Source organism: Archocentrus centrarchus, chromosome 6, assembly GCF_007364275.1.
Source record: "Archocentrus centrarchus isolate MPI-CPG fArcCen1 chromosome 6, fArcCen1, whole genome shotgun sequence".
NCBI classification, from domain to species: domain Eukaryota; kingdom Metazoa; phylum Chordata; class Actinopteri; order Cichliformes; family Cichlidae; genus Archocentrus; species Archocentrus centrarchus.
The window spans coordinates 13,127,519-13,150,802 of record NC_044351.1 but is presented as its reverse complement, the minus strand read 5'-3'; the positions used below and the strand labels follow the sequence as shown (position 1 = coordinate 13,150,802).

The window sequence follows — 23,284 nt, the reverse complement described above, 5'->3', positions numbered from 1 at the left end:
TGAAGCTGATGGGTTTTAAAATAGGGAGTGAAAGGGAAAAGAGAACTAGCCAATCAAACCTTTTAAGAATCACTTTTTCAAGTTAGCAGCAGATTCTGTGGATTGCTAATTGCCTCTTTTGTCCCGTTCAATAACACAAAAAGTGGCCAAAAATAATGACCAAAGTCAGTTTGAGTTCACACACTTGTTCATTAGTGGAGCCTCAATGTCTGCTACTCCTCACATCCCACCAAGCTGTAATACCACTGTTGGAGACACTGGAGATACTGGAAACTAAGCTTCCTTAAGTGACACGTCAGCTAGCCTCATACAGTGGTTACGCAACAGCTGCATCTGTGGGCCAAAGCACCAGCAGCACAACCCACTAAATAAAACCAAGAGGGCCTTCATCACACCATGGACGCCACACTTCACAGCAAGCAGTCAGTGACCAAAGGCTCCAGTGCACAGGGCCTCAATTTGGATATGTGATGGGCAACTGGTGCTAACATGCAAGAGCTGCATCCAATAAGCATCCAATGGGTTTGGGAGAGAAGTGGCTCCTCACAAACAGGCCTTTCATGTGGTCGTCAGTTTAAGTGCTCTAATGCTCGGCGAGACACTGAGGCCTAGTGTGGGGAAATGGAACAATACATTTAACCACATGAAGCACAGCGCCCAGGATTACTTCTGCACATATTTTCTCTCTCCCCGTCTTTGACTGAGAACTACAGTCTCTCACTTTGTCTTTCTCTCTCTACGGTTTTTATTCTCTTTCATTTCCTTGCACAAACACACATTGCCCCTGCAAATGAGCACCGCTATAAACAGGGAATTTCTCCTAAATCCTCTTTATACACATGCACACAGGCTCATACAGTAGATGATATATTACAAAATAAAGCTTATCACTCATGTCGAATTACACCATTGTGCATTCCAACAAAAATATACCATTATAAGACAGTGCAATATAATTACAATTGCTTTTACGGGGACTTATGTGAATTATTGGTGGTGATAAACAGTTTTCTCCCATGTCTTTGGGTGTATTTGATAAACACACATCTGTTTCTGCAAGTGTATGAGAGAGGAACACTTGCGTGCTCTCACAATCTGGCCTTAACCAGTGACAGCCACACACTCTCTCCTCCTCCCTCCATCCCTCCCTTTAATTCTGTAAAGACAGATGTGCGTACTGACAAGCCATCCCTTCATCCATCACTAAGAGAAGAAGAACAAGAAGAAGAAACTATCCTTCCACAACCACCCTGCCTGCATCTCAACACACCACCAAAACAAAAACACCTAAGCAGGTCCAACAATATGTCATCCTAGGGCTGAGTACACCCTCATCCTCCCTCAGTGAAGGCTCAGTTCTGCTCTTCTACAGGCACCACCAGTAGCCTTGGGTCACCACCAGACTAAAGTATAGCAATGGCTTCTACCCAGACATGTGTTGTTGTTACACACCACTGGAGATGGTATCTGTTGCTCCTACTTGAAATAGTGCAAGGCTTTTTTTTTTTTTTTTTTTTGTGTGCGCATAGTGGCAGCCACTGACCAGGTAGTTGTGATGAATTGCCTGTCAACAGCAATTAATCATGCATACATGCAAAAGAACACACAAATGTAGATTTATACCCTCTATTCTTGTACATTCAGGCCGCCATAACTTATTGTGGAAAATAATGATCTTCGGGATAAGCATAGCCATGGATAAGTGAATTAAATGGTACTTTGCTTAACCACAAGACTGTGAAAATTGATGCCAAATATTTGGTCAGGCAGAAACAGGCCTTTGTCTGTCTCAGAGAGCCACTCAGAGGACAGCTCTCCGAGCACAGAGACACGAGAGCCCCCGTGAAGACGATGACAGCTACATGATGCCATCACGCTGCAGAGACCATAACAAGCTGTGTCAGATGTACTTATGTCAATACATTCCTCATGGATATATTTTTGCTTTTTTTTTTTTTTTTTTTTTTTTGCTTGTACTTTTTAAATGCACACATGTGTGTTTGATTTGTTATAAAATAAATATATATATTTCAAAATGAGATGAGGTCAGAGAAACCACCTCCTTTGTCAAAAAGAAAATGTGATTTCCAGTCACAGAGACCGTCGGGTGGTGTGTTACATGTTAAAGTTGCTGTTGTCAGAATGTACTATTGGTTTATCCAGACTTCACAACAAGTACAATCCCTGTACTCACCCACATACATTCCATTCTCTACTCGCTTGATGATGTCAAAAGCATTATCCACGTTGCCCTCCAGGATGTCAAACTTGACGTCATAACTTCCGAAATTATAGGACTCGTCGGCTGGCACTGTTGTCCTCAGGAAAACAATCTCTGAAAATAGCAATTAATAAGGAAGAAAAAGCTTTCAGAATCTAAATCATAAGAAATGGCAGTGCCAATTCTTGCTTCTTTCTTTCTTTCTTTTTTTTTTTTTAAAGAGAAACACAACAAAATGTATGATGGAAGGGTCAGTGTCTGTGAGGGTCAGAGAAACATTTAAGCAGTTAATCACCAGTCCTTTACACTCCAACTCACAGGTTACGAGGAATGACAAGACGTGACACTGAGCATGAGTGTGTCTGAAACACGCACTGCATGTCTGCCAATAGATGCTTGTCAGCTGTCACAGCCTGCAAATGATTATGCTTGTTACTTATGTGGCAGTAACTCTCTGGGGAAAGCCAGCTAAACTTGAATTCCATTGAGGACCTCATGGAATAGGTAACAGAGGTAGCCATATGGATTTTGACAACTGCATGGAAAGCAGTTGATGGGAGATCATAGATTAAAGGAGATCAAATCAAGCAAAAAATAAATTAATTAAAAAACACAAGACATATTCAACCCAGTATCATGCCAATGCATGTAATAGACACACTGGTCCACTGTGTGGAGGTCATGGACACACATGCAGGTTTCATGTTTATGTTGCAGTACCATCTTTTTTTTTTTCTTAAGTCATCTAGTGTAATGTCATTAAAATGGCTGCTAATCAACAAAAAGGTGATAGCGACTTGTTGGCTTTAAATAAAACATGACCCCTGGTACTGCAACCAGTTCACGCCTCGGACAGGCAAAGCATGACATCCACACAGTGGATCAGTGTGCCGATTACACATTCTGCCATGATACCGGGCTGACATATTACACGTGTCATTGTTTATTTAATAAAAACTAAGCCAAAATGAAGAAGCAGTGCATGGAAAACTAAGTACACCCTATTTCCAGGAATTACTGTAAGAGAGTAATTAGGTGCTGCTAATCAAATGCACTTGATTAACTGATCATCATCAGGTACAGCCTGAGATGTGTTGTTGTTCATCTGAGGTTGCATTGAAATAATTCTAAGGCCTGAGAAGTGGAGGTATGTACTGGAGAGAAGAGGAATCAAAGTCAGCAGGGGCAAGACAGAATATATGTGTGTGAATGAGAGGGAGACAGGTGGAAAGGTGAATACCTGAGGTCATCCATCCAAAGAGAGGTGAAGAAGAGAGTGCATGCAGGGTGGAGGGTGGAGTGGGTGGAGACAAGAAAGCAGCAAGACTAAAAGGGAAGGATTTATAAGATGGTAGTGAGACCTGCTGTGATGTATGGTTTGGAGACAGTGGAACTGACAAAAAGACGAGAGGCCAAGCTGGAGGCGGAAGAACTGACGTTGCTAAGATTTTTATTGGGAGTGACCAGAGTGGACAAAATTAGAAATGATTACATCAGAGGAACAGTCCAGGTTGACCATTTATGAGACAAAGCTAGAGAAGCAAGGTTTAGATGGTTTGGACAGTGCAGAGGAGGGACAGTGAATATAAGAAGATAGGTAATGTGAAACTGCAGCCAACTGCTTAGCTTAAGAGAGCACAAGAACTGGAAGCAGACTGATTTTCTTTTGATTAAACATAAAAAAAATTGGCTCCCTTTTTCGTTAACACTCATTGTGCTTGGTTAACTGGATTATACATGTTTTGTATGACTATTGAAAGAAAGAAAGGTGTACCTTGTCTTGTACCTACCCTCAGGCCTCGTGAATTCTCTGAATGTGGGCAGAGAAATGAAGCTGTGTGACACTGACTGTGTGGGGTCCAGAATGCAGGCGATGTTATTGGGCTGACAGGATTTTACACAGCGAACAACATCAGACCGTTTAAGCCTCGCCGATCTAAGGAAGTGAACAAACATACTCACCCACAAAAAAGAAAAAGGAAAAGAAAACATACACGGCCTCTGATCTTTTACATTTTGGCTGCTTAAAGCTGACCACCTTAGGACAAATCAGGGCAACACGACGCTGTTACACAAACACTATCTGAATAAGACAGAAGGGGCACTGAATGTAGCACTCAACACAAAAAAACAATCAAATTCTTCAAATTCTATGTGGTTTGGAAGAATAATAAACCAACAAAGGCTAAGGCTCATGCTGCAGTCAAACTTTGTAGCTTGTGGAGACTTGTGCTGTCATTGATGACTTTCTGATGCACTATTTCAAGTTGTGTGGGAAATGAATTACTACACTCACAGAGAATGATCCACAACCTGCTCAGGAAAATATTTGGATTTGCTGAGCATCCCCGGCTTCACATCAGATAATCTCTTGAGGAGGATTTATGGGGAAAGGGAGTGTTCTAAAAGACTCCTAAATTCTAAGCAACATGACTATACAACTCCCCAGTCTCTCCCCAGGGCAGCTCTCATCCTATTATTTAGGGCTTTGTTTATTCCACAGACTAATCAGTGACAGGTCGGAGAGAATGGAGTGCCTCTACTGACTCCTAAAGCTAACGCCACCTGAAACATCACTATTAACTACCTGTCTGCTACATAAGACTTTTAGAGAGGTTTCTAAGGCATTAACAACACCATAAATCATGTGATCATGAGGGAACTTTTGGAACAAAATAAAAGCCTCGATTATGACATTCAAGATGTTAAACTCAAGCTGAGCCTTGACAAAGGAGGCAAGTCAGTACATGGTTATACTGGGTTATGAAAACATCCATGTTGTCATGTATAAGTCCAGTTAATGTGCATATATAGCCACACTGTGAGTCATGGCCGTGGATCTCTGGCACTCCTCGGGGGACCTATCTGCTGCAGCTCAAAGCCCAAGCCCAGCTTGGGTTGCAGGGCTCCTTTCATTGAGAGCAAGGAGAGAAGCCCCTGACAAAAAGTCAAGCAACCACTGGGTAGGGGCTTGTAATTAGCAATTAGCGGGTGGGTCCAGGTTTTGCTTTGGCTCACGCCAAACCCACAAAATGTTCTCCTAGTTTATAATACCACGGCCTGAGCTGCAGAAAGACCCAAGCAGGGCTCTAGAGGATGAGGTGAAAGTTGTTGGGGTTGAGAGTAAATTTATGAGAAGATAATGACCTAGAGTGAACTGCCGCCGCCACCACCACCACCCCCGACGCCCCCTACACGCAGACAGGCTCGTCAAAGCCGAGGCATCAGTTGAAGGTAATTACAGTTCACCGTTCAAAAGCGCCTCTGTGTGTATGCTCGTGTTCATCTGTGCATTTGTACATGCATGTGTATATGTCATGCACACACACACACACGAACATACGCACGCCTTCTTCATCTCGCCATGCCTCACGTGGTCCAGCCCAGGAGAAAAACCCCAATATTCTCAGACCAGAAAGAAAAACAGACTTTTTGGATGAAAGTCTTTTGGTCAAGTGTAGGGCCTTTTATTTTTTTGGTAATTATTATTTATAGTCAGCACATTGATAACGCCCCAACACAAACACTGCAGGGCATCATTCATTTTGTGCGCGGTGATGTTGCTGTACCACAAATTGTTCAGACCACCGGCCAGAGCCCAGAGCCCCATAACTCAATGTCAAAGGGGAGGAAAAAACTCCTGTACACCACTATGCTCTTATTCTAAGGCTATCCCCAATAGGAACCAAGTGCATCCTTACTAGCTTAACAGTTTGGGACAGGAGGAACCTGAGAAATCTGAATTTACAGTTATTAAAAGCCACAGCCCCTCAGGCAGCACCCTGACAGCATGTCAAACTATTTATAATGTCTGCTGGTGCACATTTCCTTCTCCTTTGCCACTGCATCTCTTCTCGTGTCACTTACTCAGCCTTCGTTTGGAACTATCTGTCTGTGTTGGGGTTTGCACCCGCAGCACACAGTGGAAATCGGTGTAATGTGAGCTAAAGATATGTGCATGAAAATCACTGCCACAAAAAGATGTTGTTGCAGTGGATAGTAAGTGACATTTGGGAAGCAAGAGTAACAATGCAAAGGCTGGTCCCTGCGTGGCTTATTGGAATTTGAAGGAATCACTCGACTGATTTTTTTATATGAGGACTTTTTTACATGTGTGCATGTGCAGTCTATAACAGAAGGTTTTGACTTATTGAATCTATATTTTTAGCCAATGTTAAAGAAAGAAAACACAGCTCATATGTTTACAGATATAATGCATGAAATCTTCAATAAAAACTAATGACAATAATAAATGCTGTTTACCATTAGTATGCTTAAAGTACTTTGTGTAACGATTGTTTCAATAATAAAACAGAATATACTCTGAGTGTTCTGAAACTACTAGAATAACAGTAATATGAAACTTTGTGAGGGGAAATCATGCCTCCATCTGTGATTTAGCCTCACATTCCAACTGCTCCCTTTGCTGTATTTGATTAAACCCCACAAAGCACCATTATCAAACACTGGTTTTGACTTGAACATGTGTTATTTCTATTTCAGTTTTAATAGAAAACTGTTCATCCAGCACATAAACCATAAAATACTGCAAAATGTCAGACTTTATCATGCAACCATCATCAAATTACACTCAGTTGTCGGCAGACTTGGGTTGTTACCATTTTGAGATTTACCCTGACCTAGAACGCCACCTACAGTAGCTTCTTTGACAATGCCTTACCTCAAAAGATACATTCAGTTGGACCTAACGTATACTGCTAAATAACAAACCACATGCTTTGTGTTAAAAAAAGAGTTTATCAATTAAAATGCAACATTTTTTATGGATTTTATGTGTTTACTGTATTTTACAATGTCAAAAAAAAAGTGTGCCATGTTTAATGTGCATTTATTGGGAGACAGAGTAATATCAGAGTTCATTAAAAAAAATGTAATAGAAAATTAAAAAAAAAGCCTGGATAGCCGATAAGACAGAGGTTACAAATGAACCGTAGTTCAACAGCAGCCCTGAAAGGCCCAGACCTGCTAGAAACCCATGGAAATCATATTTATATTTACCTGCACATGCTCTACCTATACTTTATGTTCTGTAATCATTTATAGTAGGCTATATTGCGTCATCATGCTTTACTCTTGCATGCATTTTGCAATCTTCTGATTTCTTCATGAGATTAAGTTAATATGCCACATCCATTTTAAGAGGGTAATAACTTGTGCAAACCTATGAAACACTTGTGCTTATTCTAGTAGGGGATTATAGGATACTCTGGGCTCCTACTGGGTAACAAACACCAGCACTTTAGCCAAGTATGTAGTGATTGTGCCATAGCGGTGCAGCCTCATTTCCAGAGACAGCTCAAAGTCCTGCGGCTGGTCGATGAGCTTAGCCAGTGACATCACACCACCAGTGGGCATCTGCTCAGTCCTGAAGAAACCGCCCTCGTTGCCAGCTGTAATAGCAATCTGGATGTCATCGCCAGGCACGGCGTGGGAGGGGCCCATGCGGAAGATGCTGGTGAAGACGGGGATGTTGGTGGGGAAGGTGAGGTAGTAGTGGGTTATTCTCAGGGGCATGGTCAGGCACTCGACAGACTCATTGCAAAGCAAGCGTTCACATCGACTGCAAAAAGAGAAGATCGGAGGCAGGACAGGACAAGACGGAATAAAACAGGCAAAGAGAGAAAGAGAAAGGGAGACCGGGTGTAAATTTCATTTGCCGTGCATGACATGCAGTGAAAGGAATATCACTTTCAGTTATGGTGCCCTCTGTAGGATCATGCAAAAATGTTCTGTCACTGGTGCCTCCAAACAAGGGTGTGGGTATACACAGTCTCATCTTCATGTGTGCCAAAATTAAACTGAGAAATATCCAAATGCATTTCATCACTCGTCACTGAAATGACAAAACATGCTACAGCCAAATTCATACTGGATTCATTCCAGCATTGAGCATACTGGACATGCAGGGGCCCTGATCCATATACAAACAAGGATTGGTTTAAAAAGCCTGATACTACAGTACATAAACTTAAAGCTTTTAATATCGTGACTGTTTCAGACTTAACTATAGTATAAGGAATATGGACCTTGCTCTGTGAGTGTTTATGTGCATGAGGACCTTCTAATGAGGGTCAACTCTTTATGTCTAACATTGCTGTAACACAGAGAGCAGAATCACAGATATGCCTGTTCATAAATGGGTCCCCGCTCAGCAAAGATTCTGCAACAGGGACACAGTTCAAATACTTACGTGTCTTCAACTTGTCTGTAGTTGTTTGGACACGTGAAAGAAAGGCATCTGAATCCTCCCTGTACATTGAAGCAGCGTTCACTCTCCATGCATGTGTGGCTTCCTGTCACACATTCATCAATATCTGAAAGGCAAAAAAGTGTTTTAAAAATCAGAAACATAATTGTCCCCCAAAGCTAGGGGGAAAAGGTGTCAGACAACGTGATACTGCAGAGAGCTTACCCTGGCAGCTGCGCCCGTTTACCGCCATGGTGTAGCCACTGACAGGGCAGGAACAGTGGAAGCTGCCAGGAGTGTTGTGACAGCGATAAGAGCAAATATGACCTCCGGTGGGCAGGGCACATTCATCTATGTCTGGAAAGATCAAAGAAAAAGGTCAACACTATTAAAACTACTAAGTTCATATTCATAGCACAGCTGACACATTTCAACTCTACCTTCACAAGTCATGCCATCTATGTCACTGAGCTGGTAGCCGCGGCGGCAGTAACACTGGTAGGAGCCGTACACATTGGTGCACTCTTGACTGCATGGGTTGTTCTCACACTCATTCAAATCTGGATACAGAAAAGTGTCACAGTTAACATAAAAATGTGTGTGCGTGTGTGTGTCTGTGATACAATATGTGCTTATTTTTTTGATGAAGAAAAAAGTTAAGGCTACCTAAGAAACATGAGTACTGGATCGATGACTAGTGAAATGCTGTATGGGCTGACGATATACAGTAACGCATTTCTTAAGTGAGACATTGATTACCAGTTGGCCTTGGAATTTATAATGCTGGCAAACTACGAGAACACTAGACACGGGTTTCTATTGTTCAAGTTACTAGGAATATGTGCACTCTATAATCTACAGAATCTATGCTCTATAAATTCTCCTGACCTCGATAACTGCCTTACCATCACAATTTCTGCCGTCAGCAGCTAACTTGAAGCCTGTGGTGCAGCTACACTGGTAGGATCCCAGGGTGTTGTCACACTTATGAGCGCACAGGCGGCCGGGGTAATGCCTGCATTCATTCACATCTGGAGCAAAAAGTCCAAAACTGACAAATTAAGAAGCTGGAAGAGTGACTCAAATATTTCAACACGTGGTGTGTGTATCTTGTACTGTACATAAAGGCTTAGGATACACTCAAATTTAGCCACTGATGTAAGAACACAAAGCAAAAACCAAAAAAACTCCTTACCTTCACAAATCCGAGTGACGCTATTGAACGCGTAGCCGATTTCACACTCGCAGCGGTAAGAGCCCAACATGTTGAAGCAAGCATGACCTCCACAGACGTTTTCAGTGGTCTTACACTCGTCAATATCTGTGGACAAGGGGTACAAGCAACAGAGAGCACCATGAAATCCACCAGAGGTAGGTTACTAAGAAACTCTGTATGTAGGTATGGTGAGCTCTATAGCCATACCAGTGCAGCGCGTGCCCTCTTCATTGACGTGGTATCCTCGACCACAGTTGACAGAGTTCCTCTGGCAGATGTAGGAGCCCATTGTGTTGATGCAGACCTGCCCTCGGCTGCATGGGCTTGTCTGGCTAACACATTCATTTATATCTGAAAATGGGAATGCACAGTGACAGTGTTATTTTACACAAAAATTAGTGATAACCTTGGGTTTCTGTTTAAGTTTCCAATATTAGGTTTTATACTAAATGATCAATTCAGTTATGTTTCTTAGTGTTTAGCTTTTCCCGTGTCTTTGATGCTTCTTTTTCTCCCGTTTGTCAGTCTTAGTTTCCCCAAACTTCTCTTGTTTTCATCTCCTGTTTTATTTCGATCATTTCTATTTCTTGAGTGTCTCATTTCTTTTAGACCCCACCCTTGTCTTCACACGTCTTGAGGCCTTGATTGTTTCTCCCTGTGTCTTGTTTCCTAATTGGCCCTCTGTGTGTAGCCCTGTCCCTCCTTCAGTCTTGTCAGTTCATCTTTTATCTCCAGTTTAACCTTTTTGTGCTCCCGGTTGCTTCACTGGATTTCTATTTTGTGTATACCAGCTCCGTGGTTTTTGTGTTTTATTTTGCAATTTCTTTTTAGCCATTAAAGTTCACAAAGTTCCACATTAGTCCTGCCAGTGTCCTGCATTTGGCTCCTCTCACACAGTGTTACAATGGCTCTGATTAAACTTACCCCAGTAATTTATTACTTGAAGAGCTATAATCCACACTAAAACACATCTTTAAATTTAAATATCCCTTCCTATCCTTTCTTCATTTTAAAATAATCTGGAAAAATAAATGTTAACATATTGATCAGGACACTTAACCACTGTAAATCTTTTGGTACTGATGCTTACCAATGCAGTTTCCAAGGGCATCTTGGATAAAGCCAGCACCACACTGAACTTTGGGCAGACAACGGAATGACCCCTTGGTGTTTTGGCATACAAACTGGGAGCCACAGTTGTGGATGCCAGTCTCACACTCATCAATATCTGAGTGAAGACATCAGAGCAAGTCAATAGGCTACGAATACCAGCAACAAAAAAAACCACAACTCAGTGTTCACGGTGTCTCCCATCAAACAGTGGAGGCAGGCAGTGCAGCTGACCTTTGCAGTTGTTGCTGTCAGTGAGTTCATATCCTGTTCCACAGCTGACCTCTCTCTGGCAACGGAATGAGCCCTCTGTGTTGATGCAACGCTCTCCTCCCCGGCAGTTGCTGGCTCCCAGCAAACACTCGTTGATATCTGAGAAAAAAAATGAGGTAGACAGTGAATCAACGCGTTGTGCGTCTCCTGCTGAGGCTCTGCGTTGAGGCATAAGTATTAGTTTTTTCCAGGTCCTATTTACTCTACTTTCTTTATCACACTAATGGCAGCATGCAGAGTCTTGATAATAAAATATTACACTGAAATTAGAATGCATAAAAAAAAAGTACAGAGGCCAATTTACCCTCACAGCTCTTTCCATCTGGTTTGAGTTTATATCCTTTGGAACAGGCACACGTGTCATTCCCCACACAACGATGAGCACATTTCCCTAAGACGCACCGCAAACATGTTAATAACAGATCCGTGCATTTTCACGAATGTGAAGAAAATCACAATTGTTAGCTTATTATACTTCACCATTGCACTGATCATTTAACACTACAGCTCCATTTTCAGTTGTCTCATCCTCGTTAGGCACTGTGCGAGAGAGGAAACAAAAAAGCTTGTTTATTCATACAATTTTTAACACCTCATCCCTTTAACGCCATGTGTATCATATTTGATACATGGGTTTTTGTGTGTATGCTGTTGGGGGGTTTTTTGGCACTGAAATGTGTCACCAGTGAACTGTTGACTTATTCTTGATGGTCACTTAAGTTTAAGCTTGTAATATGCAATCTACACAAAAACAATGAACTGGTATGTTAAAATGAAGTTAATGGTATTGTTGCCATGTGAACACTGGATGAAATTAGAATTTCAGCCGCGCTTGGAAACAACAGGCTATTTTTTGTTTTCAGAGAGCTGCTTAAACACCAGTCAGCAACACACTAAATCTGTGAAATTTCCACAGTTACTGTTCAGTAGCTGATATCTAACCTGCTTGTGTTTAGATATGAGCTGAAAAAAAAAATTGATTTCTACTGTAAGTGAATCCACTCTTGAGCTCTAGTGAATGCTACAGGCAATGGCCATAAGCATCCACTAAGGGGCAGTGTGGTCATATGTTTGACACCTAATTAGCTTCATGTGGTTTTGCACAGATTTCACTTCACTTTTATTTTTTTTAACAACTGTACTTTGTGTTACCTATTATGATTTAAAAAAGAAAAGAAAAAAGAACTAGCTTCCTGCAGGTTTGCATTTTTCACCCACATTCACCTTGATTTTTCTGAGCTCCTTCCATACAGCAGTCCCGGTACACCAAATTACACTGATAGCCAACAGACAGGTTGTGGTCACAGGGTAGACCCAGCTCATTGGCTGCCTTGCCCAGAAGACAACAGTCACAGCACAACTATAGAAAACAGAATACAATACAGCACATTTTATTAGACAGCTTAGCAGCACAGAGATACATTTTTGCCAATAACTAAAACAGGGGAAAAAAGCATCTTTTAGGATATTATGTACGAGGAAAAGTAAAACAAAACTGTAGAAGAGGAGAGTATGAATTGGTATGCTGCTTGGTTAAATAAGTGAGACAGCCTTTTAAACTGACAGCTGAGAATAAGTTGCTTTAGACAGACAGCCAAGCTCTCAATCTACCAGATAGACAGAAAATGAGTTTTTGTGTGTGCGTGCGTGTGTGTGTGTATTTTTTTGACAAGACATGCCAACTGGCAGCCTTCAGACAGGACCAGAAAGGCAGTCAGTAAGAAAAAGAGCACACAGAGAGACAGTGATGAGATGACACCCCCCCCCCCCCCCCCCCCCCCCCAATGCACACTCAGTCAATCATTATGATAGCCTGGTAATGTCAGTCATGGAGGAGAGAGGTGGAGAGTGTGACAGATGGGTAGGTTTTGGCAATTTGGTTATGCAGCTGAAATCTGACTGCACGTGGTGTACATGTGCAGTGTTTGTAGTGATTGCAAGCCTGAACACATGCCAACGACTGCAACTGTAATAGTTTTGCAGCTGTAGTGGCTGACTGCTGCTCGGTCTTTGGTCTCAGGATTCCTTTAGTGTAAACCATCCACAAAAAAAAAAAAAAGTGCAAATAATGAAAATGCTCATAAACACATTAACTCCTGAATAGTTCACACAAAGAAGTTATTTATCTCAGCTTTAACCAGCTTACCCCACCCCCACCCCCCTTATTTCTTTTGCTTCTCCCATGCTTGTTCTAGAGTAAATGGCCTATTTATTAGTTTCATATGTGAAAAGTCAATTCAGTCTCCCAGTATCATCCACCCTTACAAATCTTACAAAACACAGTACTGCACAGTTTCCAAAATTAAATTATAAAGCATTATTCAGACAGCACATTGAAACAAATCCACTTTTCTTCTTTCAGACTGACCAGAGAAAGCACAACATAATTTTGACAGTGAGTCATAAGTTGTCATCTAAACGTACACCGATTGGCGTCGTCCATCTCTCATAAGCCTGCTGTCCTTTACTTTGAGAACACAGAGATAACTGAAGAAGCCCAGAGTTATGGAACAATCCACCCACAAACACCTGATAAATAACTTTCTTGTCAACCTGATTTCCTCCATATCAAAAAAACAAATAAATAAATTCCACGTCCACCATTGTAGCCAACATTTGTGTGGTTTTGCACATTTAAGAGATTTTTAAGGCTCAAACCACACAGGAAAGGTATAAGCACCTAGAAATTTTTAAGCATATTGAAAACGTATCATGTATTTATCACTTTTCTGGTGATTCCAAACAGGCCGTTGATGTGGACGTAGGAGTGTGTCTCTCTCCTATATTTTTTTTGTATATATATACAGATGTGCACAAAACTGTTGGTATCCTTCTGTTAAAGAAAGAAAATTCCCAAATGATCAGTGAAATAACTTGAATCTGACAAAAGAAATATTAAATTTAAAAAATTACTGAAAATTAACTAATGAAAATCAGACATTACCTTTAAATTGTGGTTCAAGAGAATTATTTAAAAAAAAACAAACTAATGAAACCAGCCTGGACAAACACAATGGTACCCTTAACTTAATATTTTGTTGCACAACCTTGTGAGGCAATCAGTGCAATCATGTGGTTTCTGTAACTCTCAGTGAGACTCCAGACTGCACCTTTTAGCTCCTTCCACAGATGTTCAATATGATTTAGATCAGGGCTCACAGAAGGCCACTTCAGAATAGTCCAGTGTTTTGTTCTGAGCCATCCTCTGGGTGTTTTTAGCTGTGTTTTGGGTCATTATCCTTTTGGAGGACCCATGACCTGTGAGTGAGACAAAGCTTTCTGACACTGGGCAGCACATTTTGATCCAGAAAGCTTCGACAATCTTGAGATTTCATTGTACCTGCACATATCCAAGGCAGCGTGTGCCAGATGCAGCAAAGCATCATTCCTACTATCCGTCTCTTCAATTTGTCATCAATTTTCCTCTTGCAGCCGCATCCAGGGAGGTTGGGTACAGTTCCATGGACCTTAAACTTCTGAATAATACGTGCAGCTGTAGTCACAGGAACATCAGCTGCTTGGAGATGGTCTTGTAGCCTTCACATTGAACATCTTGTCAGTAATTCTCTTATCTTTCTGTGGCCCATGTTCACCATGACACCAAATAGCACAGTGACTACTTTTCACCCTTTAAATAGGCAGACTGACTGATTACAAGGTAGAAGACACCTGTGATGCTAATTACAGGACACACCTTAGTTTAATACGTCCCTATGTTCACCTTATTTTCAGTCTTTTCTAGGGGCACCATCATTTTTGTTCACATCTGTATACACTGCAAAAAAAAAAAAATTAAAGGAACACTTTGAAAACACATAAGATCTCAATGGGGAAAAATCATGCAGTGTGGACTGGGTAATGTGTCATTGCTAACACATTACCCTGTCCATACTGATATGGACTGGGTAATGTGTTGGAACAAAAGGATGCCACATTGTTTGATGAAAATGAAAATGATCAACCAACAGAGAGCTGACTTCAAAGGCACCCTGAAAATCAAAGTTAAAAAATGATGCAGGCTAGTCCATTTTGCCAAAATTTCATTGCAGCAACTCAAAGTGCTGTATGTTTGTATGGCCCCCATGTGCTTGTCAGTATGCCTGACAATGTTAGGGCATGCTCCCAATGAGATGACAGATGGTATCCTCTGGGATCTTCTCCCAGATCTGGACCAGGTCATCACTGAGCTCCTGAATGGCATCAGATGAACGGAAATACAATGTCCCAGATGTGTTCTATTTGATTTAGGTTAGGTGAGCGCAGGGGCCAGTCAATGGTATCAATTCCTTCGTCCTCCAGGAACTGCCCAAATATTCTTGTCACATGAGGCCAGGCATTGTTGCGCACCAGGAGGAACCCAGGACCCACTGTAGCAGCATAGGGTCTGACAGTGGGTCCAAGGAATTCATCCCAATACCTAATGGAGGTCTGTGCATGCCTCCATGGATATGCCTCCCCAGATCATCACTGACTCACCAGCAAACTGGTCATGCTGAATGATGTTAAACACAGCATAATGTTCTCCCTGGCTTCTCCAGACCCTTTCGCGTCTGTCACATGTGCTCAGGGTGAACCTACTCTCATCTGTGAAAAGCACAGGGTGCCACCGGTGGACCTGCCAATTCTGGTATTCTATGGCAAATGACACTGACCCTGGCCAAATCCAGAACAAGTGAAAAACAGCCAGAAAAGATGAGGAGGGGAAAATATCAGTGGCCTCCACCTGTAATACCATTCCTATTTTGTGGGGTGTCTCATTGTTGCCCCTCTTGTGCACCTGTTGTTAATTTCATTAACAACAAAGCAGCTGAAACTGATTAAGAACCACCTCTGCTACTTAAATGACCAGATCAATATCCCAGACTTAATGCTACACTCTGAATAAAAGTGCTCCTTTGGACTGGTACTGTACATTATGCAAATAAAATATGTCAGTCAGGAATCGAAAAAGAAGATGTTGCAATTGATGAAGTTCTGGTAAATATGGAAAGGAATCAGCTTTTATTATGTGTTAATACTGGCCCATTTTCACTCATGAAATGCTAATTTACTGAAGAAAAATAATACATCATGTGATGTATCCATCATGTGAGAAACATTTAGTCATGGCAGCAATTAATTGGTAATGTAGTGTAGTGTTGGTGTAGCTGGATAGAAAAACTACATTTCAGAAAACTCCATCTTCTTTTAAATGTGTTGGAGATCAGATGCCCAACACCACTGACTGAAATGCAGCCGCAAACCATGACAGAGCTTCCACCGTGCTTTACAGGTGGCTGCAGACACTCAATGTTGTACATCTCTCCTGACCTCATGACCTTGATGACAACTTGAACCAAAAATCTGAAATTGGGATTCATCACTGCATCAGAGCTGTTGCCACTGATTTTCAGTCCAGTTCTTGTGTAATCTGGCATACTTCAACCTTTTCTCGTCATTTCCCCTCCTTAAAAATGGCTTCTTGACAGCCACCCTTCCACTGCGACCATTTCTGATGAGGCTTCAGTGCCAGATGGATCTCTCCGGTCCTCTGTCAGGTCTTTGTTGGATTCTTTCCCATTTCTTAAGGACATGACTTTCAGATATTGTCCATCTGCTGTAGATAGTTGTTTAGGCCTGCTACTTCTTTTGTCCTTCAATTGCTGCATTTCCTCAATTTTTTTAAGGATACACTGCACACCATGCAGAGATCTGCCAGGTTTTCGGTAAACAGCTCTTTGGGAATCACCACGTTAGCACAAAAATTTAATTTTATGCGTGTCAAATTGTGTTATATTTGAAATTTTTAATAGATTCAGCTAAAGAAATGGGAACAAATTATGTGTTTTTGCAACAGGCTGCTAGTAACAAAGTGCCTAAAAATACCATTTAACATTGGTTCTTTCCTAAGTTGTCTTAAAATATAGAAATGCTGAGAAGTGCTTGTCTCTGAGCTGGTGAAAAATTCTAGAGTCAAGAGTTGAATTGATAATCTAGCTGAGAGCAACGAGTTTCATTCCTCCCTGCAGCGACATGCCTCGTCCCGCTCATGGCACACGCACAAAAACACAGAGATATACATCACCGCCCTCATCAATCACTTGCCACAGTGGCTGTCCAACAAAGTGATGAGAGGAGTTTCTGGTGATTTCATTTTCTGTTTTTGTACAAAATATTCATAAAGAACCATGCAAACAATACACACGTGCAAATACACAACACACCTTTTTAGACTTGGTGTCACAGGTGTTGGTGAGTAAAGAATCGCAGGCCCCCTGGCTTTTGGCAATGTTGATACCATTGGTGCACATTTTATCCTTGAGCACTGTTTCACAACACTGCTCCTGCACTGTCCTGTCAGCAAGAAAAAACACAAAACACAGGTGGTGCAGTTATTCTCAGCTCTATCAGTATCTCACGTGTTGCAAAGCAAATCTGTCTTAAAAGCGCAGCTCATTAAAATCAGCCTGAGGCGAGCCTGACGGGGATCTCGTGTCACACTGAAAACTGATGGCTGACTGGGTTGAGTAAGTCTAGAGTGAGTTCAGTTGAGGTATTGTGTTTTGCAATGTTGACCTTAAACGGGGTTGAGCAGTACTCTCTCAGGAATCTGTTCAGGTTAAACCAACATTTCAGTCCCAAAGCTGAACATTTGTCCAAAACATCTCTTTATTATTTTTGCTGCAGCGATTTAGAGAACAAATTCAGTAAAACAAGCCTCAGGATGAACCTGCCACACCCTGTAATAATGGAGGCCCCTAACAGACTGACTAACAGTATCTGTAGTTTACTTGCAGTCAGTGACATCACCGGGGCAGAATCAGTCCACTATTTCATAAGAAATCGGTGACACAGACTGGATTCAAGGCACAACCATAACCATAAAATGAATAACACATTGTTACAGGAAGTATTTGAACTGACGTTCACCTCTGAGGTCCCTCTAGGCATTAGCACAATATGAATCCTCTCCAAGGATCATTAAAAATTTAAATAACTGTTTAAATGTCCAAAGCAAGAGCACAGCCCAACGTCACAAGAGAGCATTATCGTCAAAATATCTGTTACTGAATGTTTCCGTTCAGATCAGATTTCATTGTATTGTCTGTCTGTCCAATCTGTTAAGGGAGGGTGACTGTTCCTCTCTGGTCTGGATCTCTGTCTCACTGCAGCTTTACAAGACAAAAATAAAAGCAGAACAAAACAACTTTTTTTTTTCTTTTTATAAACTCTTACCAGAAATCTCTTTCCACATAAACTACTCGAGATCTAAAATTCACGGCAGAGCGCACGCCTCCTCTGCAGACCCTTTTAAGGGCACAGTCGTGCTCCTGTTTTCCTTTTCCTTTCTCTACTCTCCACCCTTTTTCTCCTGTGTGTGTTTTTTTTTTTTAACTTGGTGTCTGAAGTAATCGTTCAGATTTCCTGTTATTGCCTCTCTCCATCCTCCCTCTATGTCGCATTTCACCTCTAAGGTATTTCCTGGGTTTTGAAACAGCCCCTCTTCTTACCCCCCTCACCTTTTTCCACCCCTAAATATTACCCTGCTTCCCCACAAATCCCTGCCCCTTTCCTCTCTTCTCCTCACACTATAATTTAGACAAATTTGGGATCACTTACAGTGGCTATGGTAAATGTGTTTGCCATCAGTTTTCACAGCAGCAGATCTCTTTGGCTTATGGGCCCTGAACCTGTGGCAGCACACCTTCTATGGTTACCAGCAGATGTGTTATTATCCCATCACTATTAGTGTTTCCTGCTCTCACGTGAAGTGAATAATGTGCCTACAGATTTACTGAAGTTGGGTACAGCAATCTCATATTAAGGGACATTTCCCCAATATACAGTGCATGCCAAATCACTTGACCCTAAGACTTCAGATAGAAAATCTGTTTTTCACAAAAGATGCTGCATTCAATGACTTGCAAGTCTAGCCCCCCCCCATTAAACCTAACAGAGCAAAGCAGCAGACAGCACCAGCTTACCTGCACGTGGTTGATGAAGAAATAAGGGGCACATTTGCACACTCGTCATTGACATTGCCGTACTTTTGCCCATCTTTACAGCACTCCTCCATTGACCTCTGTTCTGCTCCTATGAAAACAACACAAAGTTTATCTTTGAGTGCGCGCTCCATTTTCACGTCATAATAATTGTAGGCCCCACATTAGTGTGTCGGTCACCTGCCTGCATGCACACCAAGTGCTTAAACACACTGTGCCTCAAAAAGATATCATATAGCATACCTGTGATCCTTGTTTTGTGAAAACGAGCACAATTTATTTGACAAGCATTTCTCTTTTAGCACAAACTGTCTGACTGACACACAGTTTTTACCAACTGATCATTTTTGTCTGTCTTTCCAAACAAAAGACAATCCTGCCATTGTGACCTAAGACAAATTGTATAGCATTCTGTGAAATTGGAGTAAACAAAATTCAAAGTCTCTTTGACAATATAAAAAAGCCTCGAGGGATTTCTTTTTTTCTGCCAAAGACAATGAATGATGGATATGTTTTTGCAGAACCACAAGAGGCTTTCCGACTGGAGCACGACCAACTCTGTGGTAATCTGGCTGTTTATTCACGTGGATTAGAGAGTTTGGAATGCTTCGGCTCTTTAAACAATCAGCCGTAACAATTACATCAAGCATGTTCATTTGCCTGTGGTTTGTGTGATATGCCAAACGTGAAATAGCTCTGGCAGATCCACTTCTCTTTTTTTTTTTTTTTTGCCTATGTCTCAAACCAGGATCAGTGTACAAAATTTGCATTAATCACTGTTATTCCCCCCAAAGGAAAAAGAGAAAACAAATATTGAATTAATCAGAATAGTGATTGTGAAATACCTCGAACAGAACCATCTGACTGAGACAGTCCAGCAGGCGTAACCGAGATCAGATAATAAGTTAGATTAGGTAGGTAGGGAGGGAGGACAAGTGTCTGGAATTGCAGTCCACAGTTTTATAGATTTGCTGCCCTCTCCCAGGAGTGCAGGAGGAATTTTATTATGAGCATTAAATCAAACTAGTCAAGCTGAGGCAAAAGCAGGAATAGTTATTAACACAAAGAGTCTCCACACTGATAAACCTCGTGGAAACGCAATGCAAGCGGTGCAATAAAACACTTAATTTCTCAGGTTCATCACAAGTTTCTATAACCCCTGGTCAGAATCTGTGTTTGGGCAAGATAACAATGACATAACAAGGAGTCCATCAAAATTGGCACGCATTTTGTTTTGTTGTTTGTTTTTCAAGGTGTAAAGTGAGCGAGTGAGGCTACAGGAAAAACCAAAACAAAACTGTGGCCATCCCTCCTACAAATAAAAGGTTTAACCTGGCAGAATGGAGTGAATATGGATTTAGGATTTATTACTACACAGGCACATTAGCTGACTCACTACTGACTTTTGGAAGTCTGGCACATCCCAGTATTCTCTGGCCAGTAAACCTTGTAGCAGCTGGATGAAATGAGATGACATTTTAAAAGCTTTTCACATGGACCTACCAAGTAATCTCGCTCTCTCTCTCTCACACACACACACACACATTCGCTCACTCTCAATTTGTCTCAATTTGTTTCTGAATATGTAGGTAACACCAAGGTGTTTCAAAAAGGCTAGCACAAAAAAATGTGCCCACAAAAAAAAGATGAAATATGGCTATTTAACATTAATGACTCCTATTTAAACATGAACACCCAACTCTCCCAGCTCTGTGTACGTGTAAGCTTTTGGTTACACTTCTAATAACTGACACCCTCTTGTCAAAACACATGATTTGTACTGGAACTGGAAAGGCATTCAAGAGGTACACTTCCAGATTCCACAAACTAACTAATCGTAAACTCTTTCTCTTAGTCAGAGGCTTAGTCAGTACATTTTAAATGCCAGGAACAGTTGGTCCCGTACTCTCCCTCCTACTTCTCCCACTGATCTGTTCTGGACTTTTCTCCCCACAGTAGCATTCTGCTGATAACTAACTCTAACCCACTAGGCATCACTGAGTCATTCCTTTGCCACCGCGGTCTGCTGACTTGAAAACCTAAATTGAAAGACCAGAAGTGCTTTAAAACTGCGTGGCTTCTTGTATTTTATCAAAAGAAGTAAACCAGGCACAGCTGTGCTCTGGTTTAGATACAGTCTGCCATAATTCTCTGTCTCCGTGGTGCATTGTCTGTCTGGAGAGGCCTAATTTCCATTTTGGATAATGCCGCTAGATGTGAGGGCCATTCTGTCTTGGCAGAGCAGCACATGTCTTGTCTGCGTCTAGACGCCTCATGTAAACAAGGCTTAATGAGTCTGCTCGTGGAGCTCCGCCTTGACAGAGGAGTTGGCCCAGGCCAGATGTCACAACAGAAGTGTGCATCTCTTTCATAGACAACACTCAAGGCTTTTATGTGCAAGTTTCTGCCAGTCTTTCTGATATAAAAAGGCTGCAGCAGAAGTCGATCTTATCTGCTTACCCTATCTAGGAAGAACGCATAACAATAACAGATGCTCATGCAACTGGTTGAGCTGATGCAGAATTACAGTTGTGCTGCAAAAAGACCTGCAACACAACCCCCCTACAAAGAAGGCAGCTGAGAGAAAAGTCCCCCTGCTGACTATGAAATTGCCCCATGTGTGACCACAGCACCATGAGCTTTTAGATACGGCCCACCTTATGACTTGGTTACCCTGCTGTGAGGCTCAAGTATAAATCACACCCTTCTGTCTGGACCACCCTGTCCCGGTGAGATTCTAGTTGCTCTAAGGTAGCATCACAGCATACCAAGACACCTGGCCTTTGACTTGCAGGGCACAAAGTAAAGAAACACTGAGCAGGGATGACTCTCACTTCACAACTGGTGTGAAACTGCATTTTAACATTCTCCATGTGAGGTCACATATTCTTTTATCACTTCAAAGATCAAAGTGATTCTAATCATCGGTGTGAATAAAACGAAGAAGAATTAAAGGAAAAAAAGGTGTGAAAAGTTGGAGAATAGTTTAGATGGCACTTCATATTGTCACTGTGCTACTTACTGCACACAGCAAGTTATATCAAGGAATAGAAACAAGGGAAAACAATTAATAAACATATAAAAATTGAGCATTATACTTAACAGCAAGTGCAATAGTTTAAGAGATGTTTAGTCATTTTAATGCAGACCTGCAACACTTTGAAGCACCCAGCTTTGTAAACTTTGTTTTCATCACATGCCCCAACTAGTCCTCAGACACATGCATCACTTCCCCAAGTCTCACCCTTTGCCTGTTACCTGTTTGAGTCTTACTTTAAATCCCTTGAGAAATGTATGAAGTTAAACTGAAGTTATCATGCAATGTGCACTATTCACCCAAATCAGTATCATATTCACTGCCATTGTTTGGCTTACCTCAAAGCAGTGATACTCAGCTTCTCACACGAAGGTAGCTTACCTTGGCCAAGAAGAACTCCGAACAGAGAGCAGAGCAGCACTACGCACAGACCCATTGAAAGAAGTGAGACGCAGCTCTAAAGTGGAGAGAAACAGACGTCCGAGCGAGGTGGACTTCCCGATGCTGGCTGTTCTGCCGAATGTGGGAATAAACGGCAGTGCTCCTTTAAAAAATAATAATAATAATAACAAAAAATAAAAAAAAAAAGAAAGAAAAGAAGAAAAAGAAGCAAGACTGCGTCCGGGGGAAAGAAGTGGATGTGATGGAGCTGAGAGTCGCAGTTTCAGCGTGACTGAAGGAATGAGCGTCTAATTACGGCACCGCGAGGGGCGGGCTGGGGCCACAGGCACGGACGCATTGCTTATCAATTTTTTTTTTTTTTTTTTTTTTTGGCTTATTTTAGCCCACACTGCAGTCAAAATATATAATTTACATTTAGTATATGTAGAAGTGAGTATTCCAACAGGAATGTTTATCTAAAACACCTATCGTTTTAAAATATTTTATATTACGGATCAATTTCTGAGTGCCCTGAAGCGTCAGATCTGAGACACCGCTTTGGGGGATTTGTGAACCTACACTGGGACTCGCAGTCATCTTCGGGCTACTGTACCGTGAAGTGTGCATACACGTATGGAAAGTGTGCTTCCATCAATGGCAGAGCATTTCTGTCTGTGACTAATGACTGTAGTGATTACCCAACATCTGGAGCTGGTTTGGGGGTATTTTTTAAAAATGTGTTGTGGCTATGTCCAGACTGGAAGCCTTTCTCTGAAGAAATAAGGGGAATTAAAAAAAAAAAAACAGGCCTACTATAAAGCTTAATTTTCTATAATCACGTAAATTAATTAAATCT

General features: G+C 41.6%; 1 protein-coding gene across 2 annotated transcripts in view; it reads right to left on the bottom strand.

Moving 5' to 3' along the window:
• Positions 1–22,754, bottom strand: part of fbln1 (fibulin 1) — a 32,088-nt gene extending 9,334 nt beyond the window's left edge. Inside the window, exons 1-16 of one of the 2 annotated variants that reach the window (XM_030731340.1) lie at positions 22,429–22,754; positions 18,993–19,101; positions 17,232–17,361; positions 12,253–12,388; positions 11,509–11,568; positions 11,333–11,419; positions 10,990–11,127; positions 10,736–10,873; positions 9,853–9,996; positions 9,625–9,750; positions 9,335–9,460; positions 8,870–8,989; positions 8,655–8,786; positions 8,433–8,556; positions 4,012–4,157; positions 2,195–2,335 (exon numbers count right to left, since the gene is read on the bottom strand). In XM_030731340.1, the coding sequence (XP_030587200.1) occupies positions 2,195–2,335; positions 4,012–4,157; positions 8,433–8,556; positions 8,655–8,786; positions 8,870–8,989; positions 9,335–9,460; positions 9,625–9,750; positions 9,853–9,996; positions 10,736–10,873; positions 10,990–11,127; positions 11,333–11,419; positions 11,509–11,568; positions 12,253–12,388; positions 17,232–17,361; positions 18,993–19,101; positions 22,429–22,483 (1,912 nt within the window). In that variant the 5' untranslated portion in view covers positions 22,484–22,754. Of the gene's footprint in view, positions 1–2,194; positions 2,336–4,011; positions 4,158–5,666; positions 7,803–8,432; positions 8,557–8,654; positions 8,787–8,869; positions 8,990–9,334; positions 9,461–9,624; positions 9,751–9,852; positions 9,997–10,735; positions 10,874–10,989; positions 11,128–11,332; positions 11,420–11,508; positions 11,569–12,252; positions 12,389–17,231; positions 17,362–18,992; positions 19,102–22,428 lie in introns of those variants that run through there. The other variant, XM_030731341.1, reaches the window with a different exon arrangement.
• Between the last annotated feature and the right edge of the window lie 530 nt (positions 22,755–23,284).